This window comes from Salminus brasiliensis, chromosome 14 (assembly GCF_030463535.1).
Source record: "Salminus brasiliensis chromosome 14, fSalBra1.hap2, whole genome shotgun sequence".
NCBI lineage: Eukaryota > Metazoa > Chordata > Actinopteri > Characiformes > Bryconidae > Salminus > Salminus brasiliensis.
This window is the reverse complement of record NC_132891.1, coordinates 7,747,499-7,770,777: the sequence shown is the minus strand read 5'-3', so window position 1 is coordinate 7,770,777 and position 23,279 is coordinate 7,747,499. Positions and strand designations below refer to the sequence as shown.

Here is a 23,279-nt window from a genome sequence, read left to right as displayed (position 1 = left end):
GCATGGGTGGACATTTAGTGTAAATATGTAAATGATCTCTGTCCAACCTAAATCCATGCTTCACACATTGGCCTGTGCAAGTGGTGTAAACCTGCTGTTGGCTGATTAGGTGAATTGGGAATGCAATTTATTCAACTTTTCATTTAAAAATGGAACATTTGATTTGCTGTCCTGATTTCTCAGCTCTTTTGAGTACTGTTCTTTTGTGACGTTAAGGGAACAGTACTCTAACCAGGCTGTTTATGCAGATTAGTTTCCATATATGGATCTGTACATTTGAAATGTTTACATATCACATCAAATTTCATGAACATTATTTTTAGAAAGTGAGGAAATCTTGCTTCTCCATAATGTGAGTCATTTGAAGCATCACTTCAGCCTTTGCTATGTGCTTACCTTATTACCAGTTCCAGTACAGGTTAGGTTAGTTATTAATCATGTGTATGTGCTGTTTTTAAATGAAAGTATTACAAGTAAAGTGGGAAAATAAATTTTATTGTAAAAAGAGTCCATTGTCTTATTTAAACATAGAAAAGTCAGAAAAAGAATATTAAAAATATAACAAAATCAAGCCTCTGCCTCTGATGGTCAGTTCATTGCCCCTTTTTAAAAAATGTTCATTTATCTTTTATGTACTTGTCTTACTGTTTTACTGTAATTGTGCAGAGTTCTGAATATTGTTTTCATATAGTTACAAGAAAACTTTCAGTTAACTTTCTTTCTATTGAAATACATTTTGGCCATTCAGTGCATCTTTCTTCAGGAGTGATACTAAAGATATTAACAAGCAATTAGAAATAGTATTAAGAAAATGAAATAAATAAATACTTCTAAGAGTGTTTTTCCAGCATTCAAACAAAAGAGACATTGAAATAAGTTCGGCTAAATATGAAAACTGAAAGTACTCAAACAGAAATGTAAAAAAAAACAACAACATAAGAGCACAAACTGATCGTGTGTGTGTGTGTGTGTATGTGTGTGTGTGCATATGTGTGTCCATGCTTAGTTTTGAGTACATGGACCTTGAATGCACCTGGCACCTATACAGTAGCTACCTATTTCAGGATGTGTGCTTCATACAGGGCAATAGTGCAAACCTTAACTTCACTAGCTCCCACAAAGATCAAAGTGACTGACAGCGCTGTCTGAACACAGCATGCCAAAGTCTTCAATGAGCTTCAGCTTGACTGCATGGCTTTCCATCCAGTATTGGAACTTGAACAAACCCGCTGCAAAGCTACAGAAGGTTTTTAATGGCAGCGAAACACTCTAAGGCAATATACCCAATTTTTTAGGGTACAAATGACCAAAATCACATTGGTCTAACATAACCAACCTTCCAGATCTGAAGCTCTTGAACAGTGTGTCCAACTGTTTCCAACACAAGACGCCTGAATGAATTCAGTGAAAGTTTAGGCATTCACACCCAAATCGTAGTGTTTTCTGAAGGCTTCTCCTGTAAAACAAAAAACGAACCAGTCAGCATAAAGACACTTTACAAAAGCTCCTTGGTTAAACCTACAAACGTTTAAGGAATTTTCCAGCGCTTTTTCAATCTAACCTTGGTCTGCCACATTAGTATCATACAGCTAAAAACCACCATAGCTTCTATGATGCTAGAGACGAGTCAGGATTTTCAAATTGTAAGTTTGGACCCTGCTATTATCTGTATTATCTGTGTATTATCTAGACAGCTGTATACGTCTTTCAATGTTTCCTTCATTGGACTTGGTTAGAACATAAGTTCTCAATCCCAGCCATGAGCACTACAGCTGACTCATTAACTAATTGTGCTGTTTAAAAACTGTGCACTGCATGTGGTCCTCGGGCAGAGATTGGGAACTCCTGGATTAGAATGTCTGACCAAGTGGTTCAGCCTGCCATCAGCAGCCGGAGCTCGAGAGAGCACAATTGGCCTTGCCCTTGGTGGTACAATGGTGAGCATAGATGCCTTCCAAGCAGTTAACCTGGTCTTGTTTCCTGGCCAATGCATGACCTGGCAAGGGCAGTTGTGGCTCACACAGGCTACACAGGCTTCGCAAGCTGCCTTAACCCTCTCTGCAGCAATGGCTGCCCCCTGCTCCAGACATGTAGTACCCCCCCCTTATTACATGTGATGCTCCCGACACTGGAAGGGTGAGGGCTGACGCATGCCTCCTTCAGCCAGCCGCAACCAGCTGATGCAACCGATAGACAACCATATTCAGTAACCATATTAGACACAAATGGTGAATATGGTTGCCTTGTCATTCTGAGCACCTTGGTTGCATGTAATGGGGGGAGTTCTAACAAGTGAGTGCGTAATTAGCTGTACAATTGAAACATTGATTAAATATAAAAAAACAAAAATGTCTCTTAACCATGATACAGAAAAGCAAAAATAAAAAGCAAATGTTTGTAATTCTAACTATACCAGTTCCAGTTCTTCCAGTTCCAGATTCTACTCTTATTACAGTTATTTATTTCACTTATACAGTCACACTTATTCACAGAAATCAGCAAACAGAGATTAGCTTGAAAAACACTGGAATATTTTTTAATGCTTGGTAGCATCAGAAAAACCTATAGAGAAAGAAATGCAGAATAAACAATCCTGTATACCCTCTGCTGTTGAATGTAGACAACAGCATCATGGACTGTGACGAAGATGTGCTGTGGGTTCATATAGTTCATCAGGCCACTTGACGTGAGAATCTTTAACACATTCTCTACAGAAACAAAAGATATCTGCTGTTAAAGGACTCCATTCTGTGACAGTGCAGTAAACAAATCAAGTCCCTTCTTAAGATGATTCTAATTTGATATCTAAAACAGATCAATGGATTTAAGGAGGTTAATTCATCGCACGCCTGAAACATTTGAAACAGTAAGCTTACACTGAAAACTTACCATTGCAGTTCGCCAAGAATATCCGCACTCCCATCTTCTGACACTCAATACACACCTATAAAAGGCAATGTTTATTATCAGCTGTTTTAAAGGAACAAAGACATCGATCACAACAAGATACAGTAGGATGATTTGGCTTACCTGTATGAATAGCTTGGCTCCAGCCACATCCACAAAAACAACGCTGCTGCAATCCATCAGAACGGACTGGACTTCATTCTCTCCCATTTCTGCAGTGACACAGACAAACGCCACTCATATTTATGCTCAAATATGCAGGAATGACCTACAGATAAGCAAATATTGCTATTTCATCAATGTGATTTAGTCACCTGATTTGAAAAACTCATTCTCAGAGGAAAACGAGGTGTTTGCTACTCCTCTTTCCTGGAAATCAGAAGAAGAATCAAATAAGAGACAGTCTATGTGTATGTGTGAACTGTGTAGTTGTTGTGTACATGGTTTTATATATATATATATATATATATATATATATATATATATATATATATATATATATCTCACCACGGTGTTGATGGCCTCTCTTTCCCTCTTTTCCAGGGCCTTCCTGGCCTTCTCTCGGCTGCGGATACGCTCAGGGGTGAGGCCCAGCAGCTGGTTTACGTCTGCCTTGAAGAAACTGCGGTTACCATAGTAGATAGGCCCGTTGTAGGTCAAAATCTTCACTCCAGGGATTTCATAACACTGCAGAACAAAAAAAAAGGCAGTATAAATACTGACAACTGAGCTAACTGAGACATACCATATTAAAAACACTAGTGTTTATTTGGAATCTCAGCTGCATGTTTTATAGAATTTCTATAAAAAGCACGGAACCAAGATCACACAGTTTTAATGAATACGTGAAGGCAGAACAGAGAAGAATCACTAGCATGATTTTGTGATTGTGTATCACCTTATTGTGATTGTTGATGGGCCGGTAGATCTCTGTATTAGACGCCCTGCCCAGAACCGAGCAGCCAGCCCTGCAGAAACAGAGTTTGTTAAAGGTTCCTGTACATATTTATGTCTCAACTTTATTTACACCTTATGGGAAATTGATACATCCTCCAGGAGAGGGATGTTGTTTTGGAACAGGGGTTTTTGTAAGGGATACTTCACAGTTCACGGTTTATTTTTTCCACACTGCCCCTGAGCTTTGGAAATTATAATTAGAGGATATAGTAAACATGATTATTGTAGCTGATAAATGCACAAATCTAATTAGCTAGTTTCAGTCTCTATTTACACGGGCAATTATATTACTGTATGTGCTCAATATTTGCTTTCAATGGGGCTGCTCCAGTTGGAGAGCTTATTCTATCGTCCCATGATGACTTGAGAGGATAACAACTTATTTATAAATATTACACTCTCACATACTCATTCGCTGAGTGACCAAGAGGCTTTTTTGGTGCTTTTTGGAAATAACAATAGTGCAGACAATGTTGTGTAATACTATTAATAAGAATAAGCTTTATTTATAGTGTACTTTTCTTTAAGGTAGCTGCACACAAGTAAATACAAATACAAATAAATAAATAAATAAATAAAATAAAGCAAATACAATAAAGTAAATAATTTCCTTTTATTTTGTTAATGTTAGTTAAAGCAGAATTAGAGCAGGCAAAAGAACAGAACATCATGAGTGTTCAATAGGGCTAGTTAACACAGTGGGCAATATCAAAAATGGTCGAGGTCCTGTCTATATATTGTACAATAACTTGATAACATGCTTAGCGTGCCAAGCCAGATGCTACTCTCCCTTTTACAATCAGCAGAGCATCACAATGATTTTAAAGCTAGGTAAGGTAAACATGCTACATAATGTTGCTTTAATAATGCTTTAATTTTAATATTCTCCTGCTGTTCATTTCTTAAAAAACTATAAACAAAAAAAGCACTCAAATTAAAAGCTAAATTAAGATATATTGTTAAATGTTTCTTAAAAATTATGTACCAAAATTGACTGCTTAAATAGGTGGGATTGACCTTCCAGTTTAAAACTATGATAACAGATATTTCTTAATTCCTTCCGTAATTATGCAGGTTATTTGTAAAAGCCCATAATCTGCAGATGTAGGGTCACGTTTTGGAACATAAGCAGATGAGATGGTCAGTGAGGTGCACAGGTGATTGGCCATTTTGTGCTTTTTTGTTTTAGTTAAGATTTACTCTGCTGCATTCTGTACAAGCCTTTACAGTTCTGTACAGTACAGTAAAGAAGCCCACCAAAAAAGGTCTATAAATTGTACTACCTCTGAGTGCGACAGATGACCGTCATCATGGAGAACACCACTCCAATGGCCAGACCCAAATCCACGTTGAGTACCACCACAGACAGCCAGGTCACCAGCCACACCATCTGTACACATGTTCCAGCACTTCAAATAGGCTTCATGTACATGTTTTGTCATTGATATTCATACCCAGGAAAAAGGGAAGGTTGCACAGTGATGGTGCAATACTTACAAAGTCAATCCTGCTAACCCTCCACAGATCTGGAAGATCCTGGAACTGGAGGAACATTTGCCTCAAGCTGGTCACATTTATACATGCAAGGACAGCCTATACAGAGAAAAGGGAAAGGACTGTATCAATGTACAGTATTTACTGTTGCTGCAATTGTGCTCAGACTGGCTTGTATAACTTTGTACATATGGTTTAGTGCACACCCTCACCTTGGGTAAGAAGTAGAAAAGAGGACCAATGAGTAGTAGCACCACCAGCACCACCAGACTTGTGAACAGGCCCGAGAGCTAGCAGATTGAACAAATCAGCAAACGTAAGCATGATTCCTGCTGGATTAGTGACACTTTAGGAGGTACTGTAATTGAAGTGACCATATCTGAGATTTTAAACCACCATGGATCTACAATGTGCGTAGTTTTCGCAAGTCTGACAGTAAAAATTGCAGTGTGAATGGCGCTCTGTAACTGGCTCCTGCAGTAATAACAGTCCTGTTAGAACTGACTTCGCTGTAATGTAATAACACAGCCTGCTCATAGATTGGGCTGTGGTGACTGCTACTGAGTGTGGCGTCTGCCATGTAGCCCTGACATGAACATCTAGGCTATGACCTCTGTGGCAGTTTGGGACAATTTCACAAATCCTTTGTCCTGCATGAATCAGTCAGTTAAATCCTACATATTACATTACATTACAGTATCTCCCATAGTCAAACATGTCCTTTTAGACTTTAATCACATTAGTTGCGAGAAGGGCTGCATGATGTGGGAAAATGTGTTTTTTAATTTGATATACAACATTAGGACAAAAGTATTAGGACAACTGCTGGAAGAAATATTAAACTGTTTCTTCCAAAACCAATAGGTATGATAAGAAAAGTCAGGGACAGGGAAGAAGGCTTTCTACTAGATTTTGAGGTCAGGATGAATAATCACCATTCCACCTCATCCCCAATTCCCCAACTCATTGAATGGAGCACCTTTTTATTATATTATACCTGTGTGTATCCTCCAGCACTCTCCAGGATGTTAGTGGTGGCCAGAGTGGCTGAACTTGGAAAGCAGGTGAAGAGAGAGGACACTGTGTTGGAAATCCCATGTGCAAGTAGCTCCTGCAATAGAAACCAGAACATTAGACCTAAGCGGTTACTGCATATTGTTTTTGGTGACAACCTAAATTCTTAAAAATTATAGGATGCATCAAATTCATATTTAAGTGATGCCATAGAACCCAGGTCATTATATCTGAACCTTGGGTTTCTTCTACAGCAATGCTCAAAGAACCATGTGGAGCACTTTTATTTTTAAAGAGTGTATGCAATTATACTTGATCGGGTGTGCAATACCTTGAAATCGCACCAATGCTCACTCCAGAAAAGTGTTAATATCTCACAATATACCGTGATCATTAATGTGGTAATGAAATAATACCACAGCTTCAACAATGATGATGAAAAATAACACAAACGATTGTTTATTCCAGATCAGACTTTAAAACCATCTGCCTAAGATTGGGTAGGTCTTTTTTGTGCCACTAAATCAGTTCTGACCCTCCAAGTCATGAACCTCTGAAGGTGTCCTGTGGTGTCTGACTCCAAGACATTAGCAGCAGATCCTTTAAGTCCTGTAAGTTGTGAGTTGGCGCCTCAATGGATCAACCCAATGAGCCTTAAATGCCCATGATCCTGTCACTGGTTCTGTGGTTGTCCTTCTCTGGACTACTTTTGGTAGGTACTGACCCCCCACAAGACCTGCCTGGTGTTTTGGAGATGCTCTGACCCAGCCATCTAGCCAAAAAAACATGATTCTTGTCAAAGTAGCTTTGATTCTTACACTTTCCCATTTTACTGCTTCCAACACATCAACTTCAAGAACTGAAAGTTAATTTGCTGCTTAATTTGTACATACCACCCCTTTACAGGTGCCACTGTATTAAGATACTGTATTAAGTAACTTAATTTGCTTCACCTGTCAGTGGCTTTAATGTTATGGCTAATCAGTGTATATATTAGTATGCGACTTTAAGAATAGCTTTACCTGGTTAGGGTGTATAGAATAACCATGCTTATCTGCATAAATCATTGCTAGTGACACAGACACAGCATAGCCTACAAACGTGATGGCAACTGTGTCACCAGCTATGACTGGCACCGTGTGCAATGCAGGCAGCCGAGGCTGAGGGAACCTGCAAAACAAGCAACAAAACACAACAAATAAGATGTGAATCCTAGTTTTGATGGTAATTGTTATAGTAACAATGACCTATAAGGCAGGAGAAGGAGAGAGAACTACAGTCCTGAAGAGATTGGGCTAAAGAATTCCACAGTGGTTCTTCTATGGCACTGCTCAAAGAACCTTTTGTAGCATTTTTTAAGGGTGTGTGGAACCTAAGGATCTGCCACCCTTACAGGAGAGTTCTGTTTAGGGGACTGTGGGTAAACTACTCTCTAAGGAGTCTGAGGGCACAAGGTGGGCTGTATGGGGGGAGGGGCTCCCCAAGATATGCAGGGACCAGACTATCTAGCAGTATTTTACACATTCACACAATGTGTGATGTTATTGGTAACCAGTGTAGCTCAATAAGAAGGAAAGTCATGTATGCTAATGTCTTGCTGTTAGTGAAACTCTTGCCATTGCTGAGTTTATATGTGAGAAAGAACTTTATATGAAGTATATGAAGACATGGACCAGTGTTTTCGGGGACAGACAATATTGTAAGGATGCAATAATGTAGTAGGAAACCCTTTTCATGGCAGAAGGGTCAAAAAGGGACAATCTAGAGACAGTCCATTTACCCTGGTGGTGTACAGCTATCATGGAAGTATAAACAGACAAATTTTCACTTTTTTAAATTTCAAGGTGATCATTTAAGGTCATGGATAATTTCTCACTTTTAGGACAATAAAAAGGGTTTACATGAACCTCAAAGGAGAGTGAAGAATACTTCAAAACTAGATCTTTACATATTTAATTATCAAATATTGTGACTCATCCAGAGGTTTAATTCATGGATGCATTCTGACAGATCCTGGGGTGCAAAGTCAGGAGTTGACTTACTGTATGTGCTGGTATACTGTATATCTGCATGTCATCAGCATGGCAATAAAAGCTGAGATGATGGCTGCAGATAATTTGTTCAAGGGTTCCCACATTTTAAACAATGCAAACTACTCATGACTTGAAACCTGTAGAAACCTACTAGCAGAACTGATGTAAATTTTCAAGTGCAATTCAGATTTAGGAATAATAGTTACCCTGCTGGAATGTGACCCACAATCTGTACATCATACGTGGAATCCAGAGAGAAGGCATAAGCAACACCCGTGGCAATTATCACCTAAAGGGCAGCCAAAAAGATCAACAGAGAAAAATAGTCATAGTAACAGAGCGAACGACACTAATCTGAACAAATTCTAGATTTAAAGGTTCCTAAATTATTCATGCCCTGGCTTGGAACAGAAAGTTTACATTGTGTAAAAGGTTCATTAAAACCTAAACCTTCAGAGAACCTAAAGGGTTCTTTTTGTTTGCAGTTCTGCCAAAAAGCATTTCTGTAATGTTTATTTTTAAGAGTCTTTCCCGGAATTACATACTGTAAGAATCTCTACAGGAATGGGTGTGCGGAGGCGCTGTCGAAAGCGTGTGTTCACTTCTTTAATTGGAATGAGCACAGCTAGGCAGAGCAGTGAGATCAGCAGCTCAGCCAGGTTAGTGTGGGGCAGGTTCTCCATCACTGAGGCCAGCGTCTGTGGAAGATAATGAAGAAGACATGCTGTGAGCACAAGTTCAGTTCTGACAGCAAGTGACAAGCATGACAAAAGTGACAGCAGGACTATATTTCAAATAATTATTTCAGTTTAATTTTTGAAACTCTTTGAAAATGCCAGCTGCCTTTTACTTAATGTGAATGTTTCATGATAAATGTACCAACAGAAATGTTTCCAAATTATTTATAATTCATTTTACAATCTTTTGTTACAACAGCAATGATTTGAAAGTCAATTAATTGACTGACTTTATCTTTATTTATTTATACCATTCCTTACAGTCCTCATTCCTTCTGTGTAATCGCTTTGTTTTGGGTTAGAATTGCCTTCAATTCAAAGGCCTCTAACCTTGAATAGAGAGAAAGTGCCTGTGTAGCGAGGAAGCCGTAATCCCAGCATGCTCTGAAGCTGTGAAATAGTCACATGAAAGGCCGCTGCACTGGTGAAGGCCTTAACAATAGGCTCCGATAGGTATGTGGAGAGGAAGCCCAACTGCAGACCAAACATGCAGAGCTGGGGAAGAAAACCATAAACACAGGCGGCAGACTGTCATAATTACAGAGTAAAATTCAGAGACCCCCACAGTGGAGCTCCTGCCATAACACACACAGTACACCAGCAAAATATGTTTTCATGAGTTCGGGGCCTGTGCTTTCTTACCATCATCACTCCTGAAAGGAATGCTATGGCTGAAGCCACCCCAATCCTCTGAGCTTCCAGCTCTGCAGCTTCTGGGCTACTGGAGTTCAGAGCAGGAGGAGTGGGGACAAGCTGCTCAACCACTGAGCCAGTCATCAGACTTACCACAGCAAACGTACCTGTGCAGGAACAGAAATAAGAAAGTGCTCTTAAAGTCAAGAACATATATTAAATAGACAAAAAAATGTGGACGCCTTCTCATTCACTTTTCTGAAGGATGCAGAAGTATTAAAAAAGAGTTCATGCTGCTTTTGTTGGAGTAACTGTCTCTACTGTCCAGGGAAGACTTTCTACTAGGTTTTGGAGCATTAATGTGAGGCAACAAGAGTGTTAATGATCACCACCCCACCTCATCCCCAACTCACCCCAAAAGTATTGCACGGAGCATCAACCATCATTCCAGAGAACACAGTTCCACTGTCTCACAGCCCAATGCTTGTGGACCTTATAACTCTCTAAGCCATGTCTGGCATTAGGCATGGGGCCAATTCTATTGAAAATACTTGTCTACAGGCAAGTTGACTAGACTGTGTGTGTGTGTGTGTGTGTGTGTGTGTGTGTGTGTGTTTGTGTCTGCACATCTGGGTCAGCAATGGACGCAACTTAAAGTAGCTGAATGAATTCATTATAAGGGGTGTCCACAAACATTGTGACATACTTCCCCTTGTTGCTACATCTCTCAGGATTTCTCTTAGGATAGAAATTTAGCTATTTTGCTAAGATTTTACATAAATGAAATACTACTATCAAATGTTGTGCATTCATTATGACAGACAGACTGTGCTAATAATAGACACTATGCAAAAGAATGCAAGAAGTGTGCAACAGTGAACATGGATATACTCAATGTATTTTTTAAGCCCACCTAAATGCCCACTTTCATAGAAACTAACGTTTTGAAGCCCCTGCTACTGAAAGGAGAACGTGTTACCTGTGGAGACATGGCGCCCCGTCCCGAAAAGCATGTAGAGCACCACAGGGAAGAACGATGTGTAAAGGCCATAAATTGGAGCCACTGATGTCAATAAAGCAAAAGCCATCCCTGTCAGAGAGAAAATCCATATTAGTGAGATTAGTATTGTTATGACCTTGACTGCAATAAGATGTGGGTACTGTCATGAGCATTGGACATCGGACATCCACAATCAAGTGTCAGAAAGAGTAACTGCGTATTTTGTGGGGGGTTTAGGCTCAACACAACACAAATATTCTCTCTGTAGTAAAGACAGATGAACTATCATACAGACATCTTCAAATAGCATAATCAAACTGTACATTTTGCATTACTGTACATTACAGACTGCAGCCCACACATTTGATAAAACAGAGAAAGAGAGAGACAGAGAGAGGGAGAGAAAGGAGTGAGAGAAAGGAGTAAGCAGCTGAAGTTTCTACTATATAATTCTATATATACTCTATAATTCTATGAGGACATTTCCAACCAACAGCTAAGGCTTAAAGGGCTAAAGGGCTAAAAGGTATCAGGCCATTAAATCTCATCGAGTTTTGGGATCTTTGCAGAACTGCAGGGGAACGAATTCTTACTACTACAGACATTTTTTTCCAGGTCCTAGTTTATACTGGAATCTAAAAAGACATATGCTTAAGAAAATACTTGAGGAACATTTAAAATTAGCTGAGAATGAAATCAGCTGTTCCACCATCGCTAAAGGCTGTTTCCACTCTGCTCCATTCAGTCACACTTGATGGATGCTTACTGCTATTAGAGCCCATTTCAGGTAAGGATGAGTAATTATTATGGATGAGTAATTATTAAAAATATCATTATTATTATTATTATTATTATTATTAATGTATTATTATTATTATTATTATTATTAATGTATTATTATTATTATTATTATTATTATTATTAATGTATTATTATTTTACGTGTTACCTCAAATGCACCCCCTGAAGTAATGCTAGCCCACGTAGCTACTTTTTTTATTGAAGTCGTTATTTATTACATAGTAAGCCGCATATTTAAGAAGTAAGTCGTGCTAATTATTACAACACAAAACGACGTCATTTGAAGAAAATAAGTAATTACTTCATGATATCAAAAATCATAAAATAAAAAATCAAGCAATGCTCTCAATTTGTTAGTCGCTAATTTAAGACACGAAGTCACACTTTCGTTATAAAAGGACATCATAAACAGAGAAGGAGGAAAAACAGGCGATTTACTCCGATCTGATCTAATCTGATCTAGAGATTCCCAACCACTTAACTCCATATAGTTTCCAGTTTACAAGCTGAAGTGTCTTACCTTGGGGAATGTGCAATATGCCAACAGTTAACCCCGCTACAGTATCCCCTAAAATCCATTTCCTGAGTCTGTATTTTGGCAGCCAGTTGAAAATGGGCACCCGTTCCTTCAACAGGTGGAGGCAGGTATCCCGGGAACACCTGCACGGTCTGAAGAGAGTCTCTCTGAGGCGAGCTGCTTTCCCACTCGGCGTAGCCTCTGTACCGTAGGTCTGCCTGAAACGGTCCTCTGTGTATATGTTCCTGTACACAGCCACAGAAGTGCTCATCGTGTCCTCTTAACAAAACGCCTCGTTGCCTTGGAATGACTGTAGGCTAAATCCAGAGAGGGAGAGAGAGAGGGAGAGAGAGATGGGTTCCTCAGGGCAGTTAGGATGTGCTACCTGGCCATTCATTTATAGCTGTCAGGCGTTTGACATCAGGAACCATTGTGTTTTCCTGTCAGGTGCTTGGAGCCAATTGACAGGCTCGACGCAGGAGGCTTTTTTTCTTTAACTGAGGAGAACTGTTTGGTGGAGCCTTTTTTTACATCCTAGTTTGGCAGAGACCCCATAAAGGTGTACTTGTCCAACTTCAGTGTTGATGGATGGGAGCAATCCTCTGGGTCCTACTGCTAAAGGGCTTTTTACAAAGGAAACAATGCAAGTGACATGTATATTCAGTGGTCATCTTTAACACACACACACACACATAACCATCCCCATCTTCTAACTTTTAACTCTTCAGTGACCCGTCTCTCTTGGCTGTGTGGTAAAGTCATACAGGGGAGGACTTGTACAATGTATACCTCTGTGCAGGACCCAGTCTGAGATCAAAGTGCCATTGTTTACAGGGTGAAGGTGTAACCGCAAACCGTGTGTGTTAAGCAGTGGTTAGAGCTGGTCATTTCCTGCAGGGATAGATTTCTGTCTGGTTTCTCAATATACCGTTCAGAACCAAAGCAGCCTCTAGAGATGTTATCATATATGCCGGCTTTGCCTCGCTGATCAAACTGCAACTTGACTCGGATGAATTTGCATGATCAGCCTTTTGACTGGCTGTCGCTGAAGAGGCAGCGGAACTGATGCTCTGTCTAGTTCAGGTGCAGGATTTCATGCGTTTCTCTGATTTTTCAACTCTAGTTTGTCGTTCAAGCTCATAAAAAGTAATCCTCTGTTTTTAAACCTAATCTCCGCATGCAGCATCTGCATCATACTGTCGATTAAATGGACAATAATGTTTTAGTGTTTCAGAGATTGGAGTCAACTCCAAGTAACGGGAATCAGTGTAGATTTAATTCCACAAACTTTTTCCTAATTCCAAAATTCAAGATATAGGATAGGAGATCTGGCAAAATATAAAATGTTATACTAAGTACATAATGCTGTATTATAATAGAGGGTGTGAATGACAAAAATGACAACAAATATAATATGTTGAGTAAGTTACACACCTACCTCTCCACGTACAAAAGATGCCAACTCATTCTTTTTCCACAGGCCCCTGAGTGGCCGCCTTATTTGGCAACCAATTTGTTTTCTATTAATAACGTGACTTCTTGCATTGTTGGACATTGATGCATCTAGTTGATATGTAATAAACATGATCTAACAAAGCTGAAGTTTATTTGGTTACCATCAGAAACTCAGAAAAAGCTTTTCAAACACATGAACAGGTATTTAAGTCACGTATCACTTTTGTTTCTTTTTTACTTTCATTAAAAAGGTTTAAAAATTGCTTGGATTTCAAATCAAATAAGGTTAATTTGTATAGCCCGTTTTACAACTGGCATTGTCACAAAGAAGCTTTACAAAAATCCAGTAATAAAACAAAAGATAATAAAAACCATAAACCCCTGATGAGCAGACCAAAGGCGACAATGGCAAGAAAAAACTCCCTCAGAGCTGGAGGAAGAAACCTTGGGAGGAACAAAGACTCCCAAACCTCGTCTGGCCAAAGCTACTTCTATATTATTGATAAAAGTCACTGTACCACCACATAAAACTGTTCTTCAGCTCAGGTTTGCTGAAATAATCATAACTGTGCCAGTAGTATTTATAATAGTAGCATATACTTAGAGTCCACGTAAACTTCAGCATAGTCAGTAGTGGAGTTTACATTTACAGCATTTAGCTGACACTCTTACCCAGAGCGACTTACAAAGGTGCTCATATTACAGAGGTGGACAAATGCAGTGTTAGGAGTCTTGCCCAAGGACTCCTATTGGTGTAGCACACCCAGAATGGGAATCGAACCCTGGTCTTCCACATGGTGTAATATCTGTTTATCTGTTGCGCCACACCAACGACCAGTTTGGGCCACTAGTCTGAGGCATAGTAAAATCTAAGCATATGTGCGTACTATGGAAAAAAATATGGCTCATTTAACAAGACCTAAGGCCTTGTGCATCTTTTATAAAGTAATTGGGATCATGGTGGCACACAAACACTGTTTTTACAAGCTTATATTTCACTATGCATAGCGTCATCATATACATGCCGTAACTCCTCTGGTCAGCAGATTTAAACCAGTATAAATATTATTTAATTCATCATACTGTAAATCAAGCAATCACCTTTTGATTTCTAATGAGTGGGTCAATTTCTATAAAAAACACATCACTCTAGGCCTTCTGGAAGTTCTAGATATGCCACTGTAAATATGAGCAGTAGACTAAGCAGGATTCAGTTGTTAAATATAGAAATTAGCTCCGACGTTTGCTAAGAGTCTAAGATAAACTCTGCTGATGCAGTGGGACCTGGGCTAATGATGTCCGTTTTCCCCTCTGCGTTTGAGCTTTAGCGTGAACGTGATGGAGCTCACTACAACTCCAGCCCAGCCAACAAATCCAGTAGCCTGTATAACCCACCTCTAAACAATGTCCACAAGCGATCTGGAGATACCAATCTCACATATACCCCAACCCAGTGAGAAACAAAGAATGACTCAATGTGAATGAAAGGCATGTTTTGTTAATGGCTCAACATTAGGCCTTGTGAATGAACCCCTCCCAATTATTATTATTCTGTGGTTAGGTCTCCGTGCTGAAGGCCATGCTGTTGGCCTGAAACAGTCACGTCTGGCATCTCTTCTGCTGTCTGTCAGAGTAACCTGCTAGAACTGGGTGATATTTAAAACTAAGTTTAAGATTTATATGATATGGTATTTTAGAAACACTTGAATAAATACATTGCTAATTGGTATTAATAATTAAATAATTATTTGTTTTTGTTTTAATTTCATTGTTTGTATCAAACAGACCATTTATTATCTTCAAAACATTGACTATCTTCATCTATAGTGGCAACTGTCAAGGGGTAGGCAGCAAGTGATCTTAAAGGTGATGTGTTAAAATCAGGAAAAATGGGCAAGCATAAGGATCTGAGCTTGTTGACCAAGGGCCCAATTGTGGTGGCTAGACGACTGGGTCAGAGCATCTCCAGAACATCAGGGAGGTCTTGTGGGATTTTTACTAGTAGGCAGTGGTCAGTACCTACCAAAAGTGCTCCAATTAAGGATAACCGGTGAATTGCCAACAGAGTCATGGTCCTAGTGCCTTTAGACGAGTCCATGGCTCGAATGCTAAGATCTGCTGTGGAGGCACAAGCTAGACCTACTCAACATTATCACTTTCTCATTATGGGGTATTGAGTGCAGATCGATGGGGAGCTGAACATAACTACATCTACAGCTATTTTTATGGTTTTCCTTATTGGATTTGACTTAAAAAATTTGTCCTACTTGTTTAATATCTTACTTTTTGTTCATTTAAAGTTTTTATAAATTGCTCCTTTTCATTTTTTAGTCTATATGTTAATGTATCAGCTCGGCTACAACCTCAATGTGCTCCAAGTAAAAAAAAAAAAGGGTTAAATGAATAATTGATTGAAGCTTTTTTTTGATTGATTGAAGATATTTTTTTCTGTACTGAAGCATTTGCTCAGAATCTTTAAGTACAGACAACATTTGTAACTCCTCTGGTCTCCTCCAGTTTTGCCATATCTTCAAATGAAAATTATGGACAGCTGAGTATGAAAAAAGAGAACAGATGTAAATAAACACTGAATTACACAAGAAGAAGTGACTCATCCTCCAGTCAAGTTCAGTCTGAGCTAATGCCGAAAAGTCATTAAATGTCCACTTGAGCATGTGAGATGGATTTCTCTTGACTTGAAGTGACCGTATTAGAACAGGCCTCATTCCCAATGATCTCATCCCTCCTCCGCCACAGCATTCGCACAGATCACTGTTCCGTTTCAAAACATCATAACACGTCTTGATTATGTGCCCTATTTTATCAGCGTGGACAATATTGCACAAGCCAACAGGGGAGCATTACAGAATCTTGTAGTGCTGAGTCCATTCCAAAAGGTGAAATATATCTATTTTGGGCTCATTTTTCATCAATGGAGCCACAGTCACTTGATTTGTTTTGATCCCGTATTCCTAGAACCTCACAGTCTCCAGAGGTATGGAGATGCTGTGATATGCGAAGGTCTCTGTACAAGAATGCAGCCATTGTGTTGATCAGCTCTGGAGAATTTATGGACACGCTGATGGCGCGTTGCGTCTGGTGGCTGTTTAAACAAGATATTAATCAGCGGTAAAAGGAACAATGCGCTGAATGGAAGAGGATATGGAGCGTTAACCCCGCATGAGCAAGACGAAGCCCAAGCACTCCACTATGGGTTCCTAAAACTTGAACAAAGACAATATAAACAACGGACTGACAGCCTGATTCGCTGCGGCTGGTGTGTATATACAGTCCGATCTACATGTCTGTCTCCAAAGACTTGACAGATTTTGGGCGGTGGATGGAGTGTATGGAACCCCCGGGACATGTTTTTGTCCCACAATGGCATTTCTGGCATTCCTTTATAACATAAAGTGTGCTGGCAAAGTCGTAAATGCTCCAGTCCTTTGAGCAACTTGACCTCTTGTTTTGAAGGTCACTTACTACAGCACTAATGGGGTGCAGCTGAATAACGAGGAGGAAGGGAAGGGGGTGTTGCAAATGTGTGTGTTTATCTGCTCAGAGCCATGAAGGTTGTGCAAAGATGGCAAAGTTAATTATCTTTGTCTCCATGCCTTTGTGTCTTATCACTCTCCTTGTTGCATAAACATTCATTTCATTACAAAAATATCTCCCTGGCCCCCTCGGCCACTCCATGCTGAGTGTGTGTCCTGGTCTCCTGGGTCAAGAGTCTCTGTTTGCTTCATCACTCTATTCTTCTCCATTTGGGAGGGGTCATGAAGATTTTTTTAAACTGTAGTTCCTCTCATTGTTCGTAATCTTTTTAATGGGCTACTGCTGCTGACCAACCATGGTTCTGACCTCGTCTCCGAGACTCGTGCTACACTTCTCCCTCTGTCTCCATCCCCAGCACCTCTCCCTTCCCGTTCCGTCGAGTGTCTGTGTGTGTGTCTTTCCATCCATTTTTATAGTCTCTCAAGATGAATTATTTCCTCCTCAGTTCATTACCTCTCATTTTATCTTTTCACGCGATGACACGAAGGACAAAAGTATTAGGACACCAGCTCGTTCATTGTTTCTTCTGAAATCTAGGGTATTTAAAAAGAGTTTATCCTGCTTTTGTTGGAGTATCTGTCTCTACTGTCCAGGGAAAAGGGCTTTCTATTAGATTTTGAAGCATTTCTTTAAGGATTTGACTGCATTCAGCGACAAGAGCGTTAGCGAGGTCAGAATGTTGGATGATGATCACCACCGTATTGGATGGAGCACCATCCATCATTCCACTGCTCCACAGCACAATGCTGGTGGTCTTAAATACCCCTAAATAGCTTCATGTTAATCTGCTTAGCCTTGTGATTGGTCAGGGGTGTGCTGACTTTTATAAGACATTGGGAAGATATTCATATCAGACATACCCTGTGCATTTACACTGAGGGGCCTAAGGAGCCAGGTTAACTGGCCTAGGTTCCTAGTGGGTTTAAGCAATTTTTACTATATTAACATAAGAAATGAGGACCCTTAAACTAAACATTAGACATTTCTACCATTTAAAAGTGTTATATGGCCTCATTCTCATGTAACTTACTGTTTTCTCCCCAGTATCATGTTATGACTGTTATATTAGTGGAAGAAATGTATGTCACTTACTTCACAAACAAGAAGATGATCTTGCAAATACTGACATAAGCTGTTGATAAACACTCATTTGTACATAGCCTTTAAAAACATCAGTGTTAGTAAAATGTCATAAAAAGAGTAGATAATGAAAAGTAATAAACACCCAGGGCACTCTTGCCTACATTACACCCTGTTTTGACTTCAGCAGGGAAAGAATGGATGAGACCTGCTGTGCAAATGGCACTTGGTCAGTATATTTTCTTCACCTCGGTTAAAAACAAAAAGACACTTGGTAGAGGTCAAGGTGTGGTCCATCAGAGATTGTCCTCCTCGCAGAACAAAAGGTCATGCCACGTGCCCTCCCCTCCACTTCCTGTCCCTGCTGGGCCTTAGACGCCAGTCACACTCCTATTTCTCCCAATGACAAGACAAGTTGTCATGGTTTAAAAACAATGAAAACATTTGCATTGTCTTGGTGCTCTTTCTGACAGTTAGGCTATAACTACTGACACAGCACTCAGATTCTAAGTGGCTGTGCTTTCACAGGGACACGTTGTTTTAAATGTCGGCAGAGCAGTAAAACGTCTGGCCAAGTGTGATGCATGTTTGTTTTATTTTATGGTTGGTTTCTTAGCCTTGTAGAAAAACAAAGACAACAAATGAAATGGAAGCCATTTTAAAGGATTACATTTACGTATTGCAAATGATTTTTATGTAATATACATTTATTTGAGCATATAAGACCAGATCACATCACTATGATGGGAAATGTTATCTGTTAGTTTTTTAAATAAACAGCAGAAGACAGTCTGAGGCAGCTGCTGCACTGTAGACTGTAAATGACCCACTCATACATAGCTCCACCTAGCCCTAGCAATGCTCCGGACACTAGGAGGGTAAGAACTTAATACATGTCTCCTCCAGTACACGAGAAGCCAGCCAAGTCACTTTTTGAACTGTAGCTGATACAGCATCGCCAGACAGCTGACACACTTAGAGGAAGCGCCAGGTCCCCATCTCAGCCAACATAGCTTAAGAGAGTGAGAGTGCTACCTACCCATCCAGCACTACCTACCCATCCAGCACGACCCACCCAGCGCTACCTACCAATCCAGCACTACCCACTCAGCACAACCTACCCATCCAGTACTACCTACCCATCCAGCACTACGTACACATCCAGCACGACCCACCCAGCGCTACCTACCCACCCAGCACTACCCATCCAGCACTACCCACCCAGCACTACCTACCCACCCAGCGCTACCTACACTCAGCGCTACCTACCCACCCAGCACTACCTACCCACCCAGCACTACCCACCCAGCGCTACCTACCCTCCCAGCACTACCTACCCACCCAGCACTACCTACTCATTCAGCACTACCTACCCATTCAGCACTACGTACACATCCAGCACGACCCACCCAGTGCTACCTACCCACCCAGCACTGCCCAGCACTACCTACCCACCCAGCGCTACGTACACATCCAGCACGACCCACCCAGCGCTACCTACCCATCCAGCACTACCTACCCATCCAGCACTACGTACACATCCAGCACGACCCACCCAGCACTACCTACCCACCCAACACTGCCCAGCACTACCTACCCACCCAGCGCTACGTACACATCCAGCACGACCCACCCAGCGCTACCTACCCACCCAGCACTACCCAGCACTACCTACCCACCCAGCGCTACCTATCCACTCAGCGCTACCTACCCACCCAGCGCTACCTACCCTCCCAGCACTACCTACCCACCCAGCACTACCTACCCATTCAGCACTACCTACCCACCCAGCGCTACCTATCCACTCAGCGCTACCTACCCACCCAGCGCTACCTACCCTCCCAGCGCTACCTACCCACCCAGCACTGCCCAGCACTACCTACCCACCCAGCGCTACGTACACATCCAGCACGACCCACCCAGCGCTACCTACCCACCCAGCACTACCCAGCACTACCTACCCACCCAGCGCTACCTATCCACTCAGCGCTACCTACCCACCCAGCGCTACCTACCCTCCCAGCACTACCTACCCACCCAGCACTACCTACCCATTCAGCACTACCTACCCATCAAGCACTACGTACACATCCAGCACGACCCACCCAGCGCTACCTACCCACCCAGCACTACCCAGCACTACCTACCCACCCAGCGCTACCTACACACTCAGTGCTACCTACCCATCCAGCACTACCCAGCACTACCTACCCACCCAGCGCTGCCTACCCACCCAGCACTACCTACCCACCCAGCACTAAACTGTTACACTTAACAGTTTAAAGGTGTTCTTTTCATGCATCTCCACACCCTTTTTCTCCAACTTTGCTTTTATTTTAGGAAAGTAAGCTATATTTTCTTCAGTCCACAGGAGCAGGCCTGTTTAGATGTTCCTTTAAAAATGTCGTTTTGTTTTTGAGATTTGTGGTGCGGACACGGGAAAGGTTTTTGTCTGATGCCTTTTTCATGAGGGTGATTTTTGTCTTGGTATCACTGCACAGTAGAATAGTGCACCACTACTCTAAAAGAGCATCTTAAGGCACTTTAAGAAACCTAGAAGAAAAGAGTTTTAGAACGTTGAATGTTCCTTAAAACATCTTAAGAGGTTCCTCCACTGTTTCTACCTAAAGAATCTCCAAGGTTTCCTCAAGGATCTTTACTTTTAACAATGTTGGTTAAATAAAAAAAACAGGCTAATGTTGCCTCTACATGAATGAAAGACTGGATGTAAGTCTGTGCTGGGTTCACTCTTCTTGGCATCTGCCTTAGCATTGTGTTGCACTAGTGCACTGTAGGGACACAGCCTTGAACGGCGCTGTGAAAAAACCTTGCTGCATTGTGTGCCTCTCCATCGCTCAGTGTGCTCTCCACCCCTGTGGCCCTCACACTCAGTACTCCATTTCAGAGATACCCCAGAGACCCTCAGTGAGGAACGATGAAATACAGTGCTTGAGAGAGGCCTGCAGTGGCTTAAAACTCTCCTGCCCACACCCACACACACACATACAAACACACCTATTGAGTAAAGAGGCCAGAGGGCCTGAAGGACTCTTGGCTCACCATTGCAAGAGTGCTGACACTAGTGTTTTGTAAATTTGCTCTGATTAGAAACATTTCAGATTAGTCTAAGCTCTGAAGATTCACCCAGAGTAAACATCCCACCATAGATCTGAATATTACTCAACGGTTACTCAGTGACACAGAAATGTGTCCAGATTGTGACTTAGTTCATGAAATTGTGAATTACAGTAAAGTCATAAGCATGGTCTCTGACACTGAACCGCTCAAGTGGATCTTGCGTGTGAGGATTTGATGGAGGAGGTACTTGAATTGCATGCTTTCATAGACAGGGTCAGGACAGGTCACACATGGGCCTAATAGCTTAATTTATAGTGAGGACTATAGCATAAATGACTGCCAACCAGGGTTCAAATCACAGGATGGGTTGAAGGGTCTGACCTTCTTAATCAGGACTTTTATGTTATGTACTTTTATGAAAAATGTAATGCTGGGAGACCCTAAGATCTAAAAAAAGAGAAACTCTTTTCTCTACACAGTATCCACAGTTTCTTTATGTGTTTTCAGTAGTAGTTCTTTAGACAATGGATACATTGAACTGACAAAAACTGACACCTCAAAGAACGATTTAAATGTTTCTTTATGTTCTTAAAGTTGGTAGAAACATTTTATATTATTATATAAAATTATTTATAACATTATATAAATATAAATATAAATGAACTTTTCTTTTTTTAATGGTTCTCTATAGCAGGTTTCAAAATAAGTTATAAGTCAAAACCTTTTTTCATTACTCTATGGAGCCCCACTTCCACCACCCATAGTGTTGTAATTTAAATAAAACTGCGTAGCCATATTTATATACTGCCATAAGATTAAAACCAACTGCCAAATACTGTGTAGGTCCTCCTCATGGCACCAAAACAGCCCTGACCAATCCAGGCATGGACTCCACAACATCTCTGCAGGCGTCCTGCGGTATCTGGCTACAAGGACATTAGCAGCAGATCCTTTATGCCCTGTAAGTTGTGAGACTAAAAATAAATGACCTTGTAGCCAGTTCAACGGTTCACCTGTTGTCCTTCCATGAAACAACTTTTTGATAGGTACTGATCACTTCATAACAAACCCCATCGGACTTGCCTGATGTTTTGGAGATGTTGTGACCCAGTTATCTTGCCTTCAACATTCAGCACTTTTTTCAGGAGATTTTTTATGCTTGACCCACACATCAACTTCAAGAACTGACTCTTCACTTGCTGCCTAATATGTATATCTCACCCCTTGACAGGTACCATTGAGATGAGATAAGCACTGTTATTCACTTCACCTGTCAGTGGTTTTAATGTTGTGGCTGATCAGTGTTTGTAATTTGGATTACTTTTAAATGTCACTGGCTATGTATCTAAGTAGCTAGCTAGCAACTAAGTGCTAAAACTTCTACAGCAGTCACTCGCCCTCTCATTCAAGCTACTACTACATAAGGTAACGCACTTTCACATTTGCTACACAAGAGGCAAATACTTAACTGGCAAACAGGCCTAGTATGCTAGTATAGTTTTAATATAGTTCACTGAATCAAACGCCTGCCTGAATGCGAAAGGCTAATACTCCATTCCAGTTTAGACATTCATTTACATTTTACATATCATTGACAGCAACACCAAATATGTCAGGCCATTCAGAGGTTCCTAGATAGTCCTTAGAGTCGTATTACTGTCATCCTTTCAAGGCTCAAGTGCACATAAATTTAAGCAGGTTTTGACGGAGTGTGCCCAGCCTAAGGGGCTATATTTAGGCCACAAGTCTTCTGGGTGCATATTCATACCTTGTCACAATGCAGTTTCTCTGAAGGGCTTGCTGTCCCATATATGTTTCTTAATCAGCAGTGCGGTTCACGACTGCAGCTGATGTGAGAAAGACTGAGACTGCTGGGAGGAAGACACAAAGAAAAGTAGCTGTTTAAGCAAATATTCTGAAGTATTCTTCAAAGGTCCTGGCAGTAAGGAGCCGTTTTTATGAGACTGATTTTCCTAGAATAGAATATCCAATCGTGGATCTACCAGAACCTCATGAATA

The 23,279-nt window shown here is 40.8% G+C and overlaps 1 protein-coding gene across 1 annotated transcript; it reads right to left on the bottom strand.

Moving 5' to 3' along the window:
* Positions 1-485: 485 nt before the first annotated feature.
* slc26a10 (solute carrier family 26 member 10) lies at positions 486-12,504 on the bottom strand. Its single transcript, XM_072696574.1, has 18 exons — positions 12,096-12,504; positions 10,755-10,865; positions 9,785-9,942; positions 9,473-9,637; positions 8,951-9,103; positions 8,612-8,694; positions 7,395-7,542; positions 6,356-6,469; positions 5,571-5,648; positions 5,362-5,457; positions 5,148-5,254; positions 3,806-3,875; positions 3,415-3,594; positions 3,222-3,276; positions 3,031-3,119; positions 2,890-2,944; positions 2,602-2,708; positions 486-1,456 (listed from the first exon to the last, which is right to left on the bottom strand). The coding sequence occupies exons 1-18, from the start codon at positions 12,361-12,363 to the stop codon at positions 1,421-1,423; spliced, it is 2,073 nt and encodes a 690-aa protein (XP_072552675.1). The 5' UTR covers positions 12,364-12,504; the 3' UTR covers positions 486-1,420.
* Positions 12,505-23,279: the final 10,775 nt, after the last annotated feature.

What these genes read in the sequence shown, in the direction of transcription:
- slc26a10 (XM_072696574.1), bottom strand. Translation starts at nt 12,363, where the DNA reads ATGAGCACTTCTGTGGCTGTGTACAGGAACATATACACAGAGGACCGT. An exon ending in GTGCTGGAGGATACACACAG is followed by an intron (nt 5,649 to 6,355) that starts GTATAATATAAT and finishes TCAATCTGCTAG; the next exon opens with CTCTCGGGCCTGTTCACAAG. An exon ending in GAATGAGTTTTTCAAATCAG is followed by an intron (nt 3,120 to 3,221) that starts GTGACTAAATCA and finishes GTGTCACTGCAG; the next exon opens with AAATGGGAGAGAATGAAGTC.